The sequence below is a fragment of the Oncorhynchus mykiss genome, chromosome 6 (assembly GCF_013265735.2).
Source record: "Oncorhynchus mykiss isolate Arlee chromosome 6, USDA_OmykA_1.1, whole genome shotgun sequence".
In the NCBI taxonomy this organism is placed as follows: domain Eukaryota; kingdom Metazoa; phylum Chordata; class Actinopteri; order Salmoniformes; family Salmonidae; genus Oncorhynchus; species Oncorhynchus mykiss.
Genome location: NC_048570.1, coordinates 42,363,890 through 42,376,100, shown reverse-complemented (window position 1 = coordinate 42,376,100; position 12,211 = coordinate 42,363,890). Strand labels below are relative to the sequence as shown.

The window sequence follows — 12,211 nt, the reverse complement described above, 5'->3', positions numbered from 1 at the left end:
ATCAATGTGCCATTGTGAGAATGATTGCTGAGAGATCTCCACTTGAAAACTAAGATTCACTGTTACTATCGAGGTAGATTTAAAAGAGCAAATTAAATGGGACCATGCTTTATCACTCATAACTCATCCATTATGCTATTTAGGCCTATATAGCAATTGCAAAGACATCAACGGCTATTGTTTCAATTCAACCCAAGATTCAACTAAACATAGACAATACAATAGGCCTAGGGCTTCAAGCTGTGAATGCAATGATATTTAGTGATATTGAATTGTGTTCGGTTGTCAGGGCAACCAAATATCAACTTTTGAAGCAGATGTATCTTCTGCTTGGATAGTTCCATCTGTTCCACTGACTTATTCTGGCTTTAATTCCAGTTTGTTGCAGCAATAATCGGCGCAGAATTTCAAAAGGCATTGATCACTTGCACCATGTACTTTTAAAGGGGCAATCAGCAGTTGCTACAAACATTTTTGGATCGACAAATAAATGATAAATACTTATTGATTATTGAAGAATATAACTTATAAATGCCTCATGAGTCTAGCTCAACTGTTGTACCCCATCAGGAACCAAACTATAAGCTTCTTTTACTCCGATGTTTGTAAACAAAGTAAATGTAAACAAACACCACATAGCCTCAAAGCATGGTTTAAACTATAGTTTTAATATCATGGATGGTCAGTCCTTTTCCGTCGCTCTGTCTATGAATGTACGAGTGGTTAAATTTCTCCAACCCCCATTCCTCAGCTTTTTACCAAAACAGGGGTGGGGTCAGTGATAGATATTTGGTTGACAACTAATCCAAAAATCTGACATTGTTTTTCCATTGGAGTTTGGTTGTGCTTTTAGATGGTTGAAAGCAGTGATAACACATTGGAAATTCAATTAACTTTTCTCTGTCTTTTTGAGTGGGTGATTTCCATCCATTTCTAATTTATTATACAGTATTTGTCATACCCATAGATATTTATGTCTGTATGACAATAAAAGCCTTCAGGATTAAGAGCAAAACAACCCAGAAAATGTAAGGGACAGACTCAACAAACTGTGAACACCAACAGTACTCCTTGTGAACACAGTACTACAATGTGTGATTTTCAGGAAGTCCAGCATAGCTAGCAGTTGGTGATTCTGAATGTTACTGGTGGCTGGGTGGAGTAGCACCATCCTGTCTCACCTGAGGAGCAGGGTTGGGGAGTAACGGATTACATGTACAAAAAACGGTAACTGTAATCCTTTACGTTACCAGTAAAATAATATTGTAATCAGATTACAGATACTTTTGAAAAACTAGGTGAATACTTTAAATTCAGAAAGGATGTTTTTAAAAAAAATCTTGTGACACTTCTCTGTTTTCTCGATGACATTCAAATCTGCATTGAAAAAAGGCTCAAGTTTAAGGTGGTTCCACCTGAGCGAGTCTGACCACAAGTCAGAGACCATTATGATGACACACCGAATGTGTTTGATTGATCACGGGAAAAGAGCAGGAATAGGCTTTTGTAGGCTACAGTCCAAGCTATGTCTTCCAATGGTGTGACTGCTGTTGGCACCCAACGATTATCCAACTTGAATAAACACTTGGAGGTAAGGATGACAGCAGTGGTTTAGTCTACGGCGATACGGATATCACTTATTATTGATATCTACATAGCGCATTGATGTGAATCACACTGCTGCTCTCTCATTTTGCTATTTGCGCCTTACGGATTGTGGTTGTTGTGGATGGCTGTTCACAAATCTAAATGTGTATTTGAACCCAATAATGGTTGAACTAAGCTGCCTATTAATCATTGTTTTTGAAACCAGTCGACAGCCAGTGAAAAATGCGCTCTTGCAACATCTGCATAGTATGTATCCCAGCTTTAGGAATAAAAGAGGGGCTTTTAATTGCTCAGTCTAATTCATGCTGATAAAATAAATACATCCATAGGCCTAATGGACACATGCTCAAACTCGCACACCTTTGATAGATTTAAAGGGGCAATCTGTAGTTGCAACATTCATTTTTGGACTTGTAAATAATAATCGTATTATTATATGTAGTAGAAAGCGATGGGTAGAAGAAGTCTACATAACCAACCCATAAAGTAAAATTTAACATCCATATATGGCCAGCTATGTCAATGTTAACATTGAACCACATCTATTGCAGGATAAATCAATTGGTAACATACATGTTTGTATTCTTCTAATGCCACTTAAGGGGAATGTAATCTAAAAGTAACTGAATGTAATCAGATCATGTTACTGAGTTTGGATAATCCAAAAGTTACGTTACTGATTACAATTTTAGACAGGTAACTATTAACTGTAATGGATTACATTTAGAAAGTAACCTACCCAAGTGACCTACCAAACCGCGCTGAGGAGGTATTAAATAGCGGATACCCACGCAATAACAACACACGTTAACCCCAATATCTCTATTCCACCGTCTACCATACCATAAATAAATAAAAGACTGCCAGCCAAACATTTAACATAATTAAGACTGAAGTTGCATTGTGGAATTATTGTTTTCACTTTTTCATGCATGGATAAGGTCTTGCTTTTTATGTGCATAATGGGGAAACTAGGTTATATGCCCGTTCTTGAATTAATTGCCTTCAACACAGCAGATTTATTTTAAAAGCCACAATACAAAGTAATAGGCCTACACCAGTAGAGGCTGCTGAGGGGAGGACGGCTCATAATAATGGCTGGAACGGAGTAAATTGAATGGCATCAAACACATGGAAACCATGTGTTTGATCCCACTCCAATAATTCTGCCCCAGGCATTACAATGAGCCTGTCCTCCCCAATTAAAGTGCCACCTGTGGCCTACACGTTTTCATCCACAAAAGAATAGATTTTCCCCTTTCGTGGTGGCTTTAGGTAACTGAGTGTGGAGCTGTATTGTGGTGGATCCATGCAGCAAGGAGCACTATGACAGTGGAAGAGCTTCTTAATCCGTATGGATTTAGCGCATGTGGATTTACCCGAAACGACAATTTCATAGTGCAACTCACTACAAAACAAATGCCAGTATTGTACAGTGCACATAATTAAAACCCAATATTAAAAGACCAACATTTTGCAATATCTAATGATGCAGAGATATAGGATAATTGAGAGTGCGGTAGTGCGCCTTTACGCACTTTGAGCAGTCCTATCGAACACGAGACGCACTAGATTTTACTTTCAATAGGTCTACTTCTGGACCAGTTTTTGGCCCAAAAAATGATTTAAATTGTGATTGAAATACAAATTGAGATATAAATAAAATAGTAATTCAAACCAACTAAATAGCCCAAATTAATAGAATGTCCAAAATAAAGCAAAAATAAAATATCCTAGGCCAACACACAGTACCTGAAAAAATACAAAATAACCATAGCGCATAGACCTACATAAGAAATGATTAAACAAAAATACATATTCTTACTTTCTCCCACAATGGCTTTAAGTCCGAGTGGTGCCATGGTGATGATGTCTCTGTCGTGGCCGTGTCTCCGCCTCCCCTTTTCTTTCTTTCCCTCTCTACTCTACCCAACCACCGCTAATACTGTGTAGGACTGTAGGCCGCGGGACAACATCCAAAGTGATTGCAGAGGGACCGTATTGCTTCGAAAATAATCCCTTCCACGCCTCCACAAACATGCCGATTTCAACTGTCTGTCATACAATGCCACGGACAACCTACTTCAACTTTTAATAGACATCCACATAGCCTATGTTTAGCTGTTTGCAGTGGTATTATTTATCAAGTGAAATAAAGTTATTGTATTTATGAACTATTTTAATAGGTTAGAATAAATAGCAGTTATGGGCCTAGTAATTTGTATACAACAAGTAGGATATTGTACAACCCTAATTGAAAAAAGTCATGATCAGACTATTGAATTCTTATTTTAACATACTGTATTTTCACAGCAACTGCAATAGGATAAAACACAATAGACTACATTGGCTACATTATCAATAATACCCACAGATGTCCACAGAGGGGCAGTAATGTCTAAGTAAATATAGGCCTTTAATTCATCCTTGTTCATTCACACTGACAGTGTATTTGAGCAAAACTCAACATAATCTGGATATGTGTACAACAAAAGTTCAACATTCACCTTCTGCCAGCAGAGTAAAGTGCTTAAATAAAAATAATTTAAAGTACTACTTAAGTAGAGTTTTTGGGTATCTGTACTTGACTATGTATATTTTTGACAACTTTTACTTTTACTTCACTCCATTCCTAAAGAAAAGTATGTACTTTTTACTACATACATTTCCCCTGACACCCAAAAGTATTCATTACATTTTGACAGGAAAATGGTCCAATTCACACACTTGTCAAGAGAACATCTGGCGGACTCACTAAACACAAATGCTTTGTTTGTAAATTATGTCTGAGTGTTGCAGTGTGCTCCTTGCTATCTGGAAAATAAATAAAAAACAAGACAATTGTGCTGTCTGTTTTGCATAAGATAAGACATTTGAAATAATTAATACTTTTACTTTTGTTACTTAAGTATATTTGAAGAATTCCCTTTACTTTTGATACCTAAGTATATTCAAACCAAATACAGTGCCTTGCGAAAGTATTCGGCCCCCTTGAACTTTGCGACCTTTTGCCACATTTCAGGCTTCAAACATGTCAGTCTCTCGATGTGCAAAACTGATAGAGACATACCCCAAGCGACTTACAGCTGTAATCGCAGCAAAAGGTGGCGCTACAAAGTATTAACTTAAGGGGGCTGAATAATTTTGCACGCCCAATTTTTCAGTTTTTGATTTGTTAAAAAAGTTTGAAATATCCAATAAATGTCGTTCCACTTCATGATTGTGTCCCACTTGTTGTTGATTCTTCACAAAAAAATACAGTTTTATATCTTCATGTTTGAAGCCTGAAATGTGGCAAAAGGTTGCAAAGTTCAAGGGGGCCGAATACTTTCGCAAGGCACTGTACTTTTACTCAAGTAGTATTTTACTGGGTGACTTTCACTTTTACTTGAGTCATTTTCTATTAAGGTATCTTTACTTTTACTCAAGTATGACATTTTAGTACTTTTTACACCACTGCCTTCTGCTACCATTTCTGAAAAGCTGTACACACATAAGTTCAATAAATCCAAAAGTATGCACCACACAGAACGCACTGCGACTGCCTCTCCAACGCAATGCTGCAAGGCAAACACAGCATTCCATCAGAAATACATGTTTTTCTGCTGTACCAAAATGCAATGACGTTGTCAGTGTGATCGAGGTGTAAGGTCATGTTTTGTGCATGCACCAGGGGTAGGCAACCCTGTTCCTGGAGTGCTGCAGGTACTGCAGGATTGTGTTCCAACTAGTCAGCACACCTGACCAACTGAGCTAATTGATCAGTTCACTGATTGCCTAAATTTCACAAACCTGGAATTCCAGGTTGATTAAATCCAAAACATGAAGTGCCTGTGTAGCAAATGGGGATGTGTGAAACTTAACCCTCACGCCTCGATCACACCTACAGTTTCATTGGGCAAAAGGGTATGCAGCATCATCTGGATATGTGTGCAACAAATCTTCAACATCCACCCTCTGCTACCATTTCTGTCAAGCTGTCTACGCATACAGTTTGACGCATAACGTTGGGTTCGATAAATCCAACCCAACATCAGATTTTATTGGTCACATACACATGGTTAGCAGATGTTAATGCGAGTGTAGCGAAATGCTTGTGCTTCTAGTACCGACCATGCAGTAATATCTAACAAGTAATCTAACAATTTCACAACAACTACCTTATACACACACATGTGTAAGGAATGAATAAGAATATGTACATATAAATATGTGGATGAGCAATGGCCGAAAGGCATAGGCAAGATGCAGTAACCACACAGAATGCACTGCAATTGCCTCTGCAACGCAATGCTGCAAGGTAAACGTAGCTTTCCATTGGAAATCTGTACTTCTGGTGTACCATAATGCAATGACGCGGTTGGTTTGATCAAGGCATCAGCCTGAAGTGTTCCGCTTGTGTCGCCTCATTAGCTAGCTTTTTGCATGACGCCGACTGATAAGACGCTTCAGAAAGGCAGTCCCACTAGATACCTATGCCTTGCTAGCACACATGACCGCCCGCCCTCCTGAAGCGTCTTTCCAGTCGGCACCATGCGAAAAACCAGCTACTCGCTGGTGCAAGTGGGGACACTTCAGGCTGAGGAGTAACATGCTGACCAGAGCAGGCACGTGCGTGTGCCATCGCGTGCATGTCGATTTTGTCCATCCACACCAGACGTGATCATCAGGACATGCAGGTGGAAATATCTAGTTGCAAGACGACGCCGACAGAGATGGTCGCCTCGCTTCGAGTCCTTAGGAAACTATGCAGTATTGTGTTTTTACATGCATTATTTCTTACATTGTTAACCCAGGAAATCTTAAGTCTTACATACAGCTGGGAAGAACTATTGGATATAAGAGTGACATCAATTTATCAACATTACGACCAGGAATACGACCTTCTCGAAGTGGATCCTCTGTTTGGACCAGGTTGAAGAGCATGCAGGATATTCAACCTAATCCCAAAAGCCGACCCAAAACAACAGCGCCGCAGAAGGGGCAGACGGAGTGGCCTCCTGGTCAGGCTCCGTAGATGTGCACATCGCCCACTACTCCCGAATATACTACTCGCCAATGTTCAGTCTCTTGACAACAAGGTAGATGAAATTCGAGCAAGGGTTGCCTTCCAGAGAAACGTCAGAGATTTTAACATTCTCTGTTTCACGGAAACATGGCTCTCTCGGGATATGTTGTCGGAATCGTTACAGCCACTGGGCTACTCCATGCATCGCGTCGACTCAGATAAACACCTCTCTGGGAAGAGGAAGGGCGAGGGTGCATGATTCAAGATTAACAACTCATAGTGTAATCATAACAACATACAGGAACTCAAGTCCTTCTGCTCACCCGACCTAGAATTCCTTACAATCAAATGCCGGCCATATTAGCTCCCAAGTTAGTTCTCGCAAGTTATCGTCACAGTGGTGTACATTCCCCCTCAAGCAGACACCAAGACGGCCCTCAAAGAACTTCACTGGACTCTATGTAAACTGGAAACCATATATCCTGAGGCTGCATTTATCGTAGCTGGGGATTTTAACAAAGCAAATTTGAGAACAAGGCTACCTAAATTTTATCAACCAACTGATTGCACTACACGCGGGTGGAATACTGCTACTCTAACTTCCGCGATGCATACAAGCCCTCCCTTTAGCAAATCTGACCACGATGCCATCTTGCTCCTACCGTCTTATAGGCAGAAACTCAAACAGGATGTACCAGTGAATAGAACCATTCAACGCTGGTCTGACCAATCGGAATCCACACTTGTAGATTGTTTTGATCACGCAGACTGGGATATGTTACAACATCGATCTACTCACTAACTCTGTGAGTGAGTTTATAAAGAAGTGCATTGGAGATGGTGTACCCACTATGACTATTAAAACCTACCCTAACCAGAATCCATGGGTGCATGGCGGCATTCGCGCAAAAACTGAAAGCACGAACACATTTAACAATGGAAGGAGGTCTGGGAATATGGCTGAATATAAACAGTGTAGTTATTCCTTCAGCAAGGCAATCAAACAAGCAAAATGCTGGTACATGGACAAAGTGGAGTTGCAATTCAACGGCTCAGACACGAGACATATGTGACAGGGTCTACAGGAAATCACAGAATACAAAAAGAAAACCAGCCACGTCACGGACACCGATGCCACGCTTCCAGACAAACTAAACACCTTCTTTGCCTGTTTTGAGGATAATGCAGTGCTACCGTTGCGGCCTACAAACAAGTACTGCACCTCCCCCTCTCCTTCTCCATTGCCGACCGGAGTAAAACATTTTAACGTGTTAACTCTCAAAAGACTGCTGGCCCAGATAGCATCCCTAGCCGCATCCTCAGAGCATGCGCAGACCAGCTGGCTGGTGTGTTTACGGACATATTCAATCGCTCCCAATCCCAGTCTGCTGTCCCCACATGCTTCAAAATGGCCATGTTCCTGGACCCAAGAAGGCAAAGATAACTGAACTAAATTACTACCGCCCCATAGCACCCACTTCTGTCATCATGAAATGCTTTGAGAGACTAGTCAAGAATCATATCACCTCCACCTGTGTGGCCATGCACACCTCCGACTCAATCATCAAGTTTGCAGACGACACAATAGTAGTGGGCTCGATTACCAACAAAAACGAGACAGCCTACAGGGAGTAGTTACATTTTATTTATTTTTTTTACCTTTATTTAACCAGGTAGGCTAGTTGAGAACAAGTTCTCATTTACAACTGCGACCTGGCCAAGATAAAGCAAAGCAGTTTGACACATACAACAACACAGAGTTACACATGGAATAAACAAACATACAGTCAATAATACAGTAGAAAAAGTCTATATACAGTCTGTACAAATGAGGTGAGATAAGAGAGGTAAGGCAATAAAATAGGCCGTAGTGGCAAGGTAATGACGATATAGCAATTAAACACGGGAGTGATAGATGTGCAGAAGATATTTGAAGTCAGAACCGTCCAGAGTAGTGATGCTGGACGGGTGGGCAGGTGTGGGCAGCGATTGGTTGAAGAGCATGCATTTAGTTTTACTTGCATTTAAGAGCCGTTGGAGGCCACGGAAGGAGAGTTGTATGGCATTGAAGCTCGTCTGGAGGTTAGTCAGCACAGTGTCCAAAGAAGGGCCAGATGGTTACAGAATGGTGTCGTTTGCATAGAGGTGGATCAGAGAATCACCAGCAGCAAGAGCGATATCATTGATGTATACAGAGAAGAGAGTCGGCCCGAGAATTAAACCCTGTGGCACCCCCATAGAGACTGCCAGAGGTCCAGACAACAGGCCCTCCGACTTGACACACTGAACTCTATCAGAGAAGTAGTAGGTGAACCAGGCGAGGCAGTGATTTGAAAAACCAAGGCTGTTGAGTCTGCCGATAAGAATGTTGTGATTGACCGAGGCAAAAGCCTTGGCCAGGTCAATGAATACAGCTGCACAGTATTGTCTCTTATCGAAGGCAGTTATGATATCATTTAGAACCTTGAGCGTGGCTGAAGTGCACCCATGACCAGCTCGGAAGCCAGATTGCATAGCGGAGAAAGTACGGTGGGATTCTAAATGGTCAGTGATCTGTTTGGGTATTATAGATATAGGTCTGTAGCATTTTGGGACTAGAGTGTCTCCCCCTTTGAAGAGGGGGATGAATGCGGCAGCTTTCCAATCTTTGGGGATCTCAGACGATGCGAAAGAGAGGTTGAACAGGCTAGTAATAGGGGTTGCAATAATTGCGGCAGATACTTTTAGAAAGAGAGGGTTCAGATTGTCTAGCCCGGCTGATTTGTAGGGGTCCAGATTTTGCAGCTCTTACAGAGCATCAGCTACAGTGCCTTGCGAAAGTATTCGGCCCCCTTGAACTTTGCGACCTTTTGCCACATTTCAGGCTTCAAACATAAAGATATAAAACTGTATTTTTTTGTGAAGAATCAACAACAAGTGGGACACAATCATGAAGTGGAACGACATTTATTGGATATTTCAAACTTTTTTAACAAATCAAAAACTGAAAAATTGGGCGTGCAAAATTATTCAGCCCCTTTACTTTCAGTGCAGCAAACTCTCTCCAGAAGTTCAGTGAGGATCTCTGAATGATCCAATGTTGACCTAAATGACTAATGATGATAAATACAATCCACCTGTGTGTAATCAAGTCTCTGTATAAATGCACGTATAAATGCAAAATTGAACTTTTTGGCAACAAGGCAAAACGTTATGTTTGGCGTAAAAGCAACACAGCTCATCACCCTGAACACACCATCCCCACTGTCAAACATGGTAGTGGCAGCATCATGGTTTGGGCCTGCTTTTCTTCAGCAGGGACAGGGAAGATGGTTAAAATTGATGGGAAGATGGATGGAGCCAAATACAGGACCATTCTGGAAGAAAACCTGATGGAGTCTGCAAAAGACCTGAGACTGGGACGGAGATTTGTCTTCCAACAAGACAATGATCCAAAACATAAAGCAAAATCTCCAATGGAATGGTTCAAAAATAAACATATCCAAGTGTTAGAATGGCCAAGTCAAAGTCCAGACCTGAATCCAATCGAGAATCTGTGGAAAGAACTGAACTGCTGTTCACAAATGCTCTCCATCCAACCTCACTGAGCTCGAGCTGTTTTGCAAGGAGGAATGGGAAAAAATGTCAGTCTCTCGATGTGCAAAACTGATAGAGACATACCCCAAGCGACTTACAGCTGTAATCGCAGCAAAAGGTGGCGCTACAAAGTATTAACTTAAGGGGGCTGAATAATTTTGCACGCCCAATTTTTCAGTTTTTGATTTGTTAAAAAAGTTTGAAATATCCAATAAATGTCGTTCCACTTCATGATTGTGTCCCACTTGTTGTTGATTCTTCACAAAAAAATACAGTTTTATATCTTTATGTTTGAAGCCTGAAATGTGGCAAAAGGTCGCAAAGTTCAAGGGGGCCGAATACTTTCGCAAGGCACTGTATCTGGATTTGGGTGAAGGAGAAATGGGGAGGCTTGGCCGAGTTGCTGTGGGGGGTGCAGGGCTGTTGACCAGGGTAGGGGTAGCCAGGTGGAAAGCATGGCCAGCCGTAGAAAAATGCTTATTGAAATTCTCAATTATTGTAGATTTATCGGTGATGACAGTGTTTCCTAGCCTCAGTGCAGTGGGCAGCTGGGAGTAGGTGCTCTTATTCTCCATGGACTTTACAGCCTCCCAGAACTTTTTTGAGTCTGTGCTACAGGATGCAAATTTCTGTTTGAAAAAGCTAGCCTTAGCTTTCCTAACTGCTTGTGTATATTGATTCCTAACTTCCCTGAAAAGTTGCATATCATGGGGGCTATTTGATGCTAATGTAGTACGCCACAGGATGTTTTTGTGCTGGTCAAGGGCAGTCAGGTCTCTTCCTGGTTCTATTTTTTTTTAATGGGGCATGCTTATTTAATATGGTGAGGAAAGCACTTTTTAAAAAAAATGTAATTAAACATTTAAAAAAATTTTTTTTAGCCCTTTTTCTCCCCAATTTCGTGGTATCCAATTGTTGTAGTAGCTACTATCTTGTCTCATCGCTACAACTCCCGTACGGGCTCGGGAGAGACGAAGGTTGAAAGTCATGCGTCCTCCGATACACAACCCAACCAAGCCGCACTGCTTCTTAACACAGCGCACATCCAACCCGGAAGCCAGCCGCACCAATGTGCCGGAGGAAACACCGTGCACCTGGCCACCTTGGTTAGTGTACACTGCGCCCAGCCCGCCACAGGAGTCGCTGTTGCGCGATGAGACAAGGACACCCCTACCGACCAAGCCCTCCCTAACCCGGGCGACGCTAGGCCAATTGTGTGTCGCCCCACGGACCTCCCGGTCGCGGCCGGTTACGACAGAGCCTGGGCGCGAACCCAGGGACTCTGATGGCACAGCTGGCGCTGCAGTACAGCGCCCTTAACCACTGTGCTACCCGGGAGGCCCTGGAAAGCACTTTTAAAGAATAATCAGGCATCCTTTACTGATAAGATGAGGTCAATATGCTTTCATACCTGGGCCAGGTCGATTAGAAAGGCCTGCTCGCTGAAGTGTTTTAGGGAGCGTTTGACAGTGATGAGGGGTGGTCGTTTGACCGCAGACCCATTACGGATGCAGGCAATGAGACAGTGATCGCTGAGATCTTGGTTGAAGACAACAGAGGTGTATTTGGAGGGCAAGTTGGTCAGGATGAAATCTATGAGGGTGCCCGTGTTTACGGATTTGGGGTTGTACCTGGTAGGTTCCTTGATAATTTGTGTGAGGTTGAGGGCATCTAGCTTAGATTGAAGGATGGCCGGGGTGTTAAGCATGTCCCAGTTTAGGTCACCTGACAGTATGAACTCTGAGGATAGACTGGGGGCAATTAATTCACATACGGTGTACAGGGCACAGCTGGGGGCAGAGGGTGGTCTATAGCAAGCGGCAACGGTGAGAGACTTGTTTCTGGAAAGGTGGATTTTTAGAAGTAGAAGCTTGAATTGTTTGGGCACAGACCTGGATAGTATGACAGAACTCTGCAGGCTATCTCTGCAGTAGATTGCCACTCCCCCCCCTTTGGCAGTTCTATCTTGTTGGAAAATGTTATAGTTAGGGGATGGACATTTTGGTGGTCTTCCTAAGC

General features: G+C 42.1%; 1 protein-coding gene across 2 annotated transcripts in view; it reads right to left on the bottom strand.

The window, feature by feature from the left end:
• stxbp1b (syntaxin binding protein 1b) overlaps positions 1–3,570 on the bottom strand; it is a 42,578-nt gene extending 39,008 nt beyond the window's left edge. For both annotated transcript variants that reach the window (XM_021606545.1, XM_021606548.1), the window contains exon 1: positions 3,434–3,570. In XM_021606545.1, the coding sequence (XP_021462220.1) occupies positions 3,434–3,470 (37 nt within the window). In that variant the 5' untranslated portion in view covers positions 3,471–3,570. The remainder of the gene's footprint in view (positions 1–3,433) is intronic.
• Positions 3,571–12,211: the final 8,641 nt, after the last annotated feature.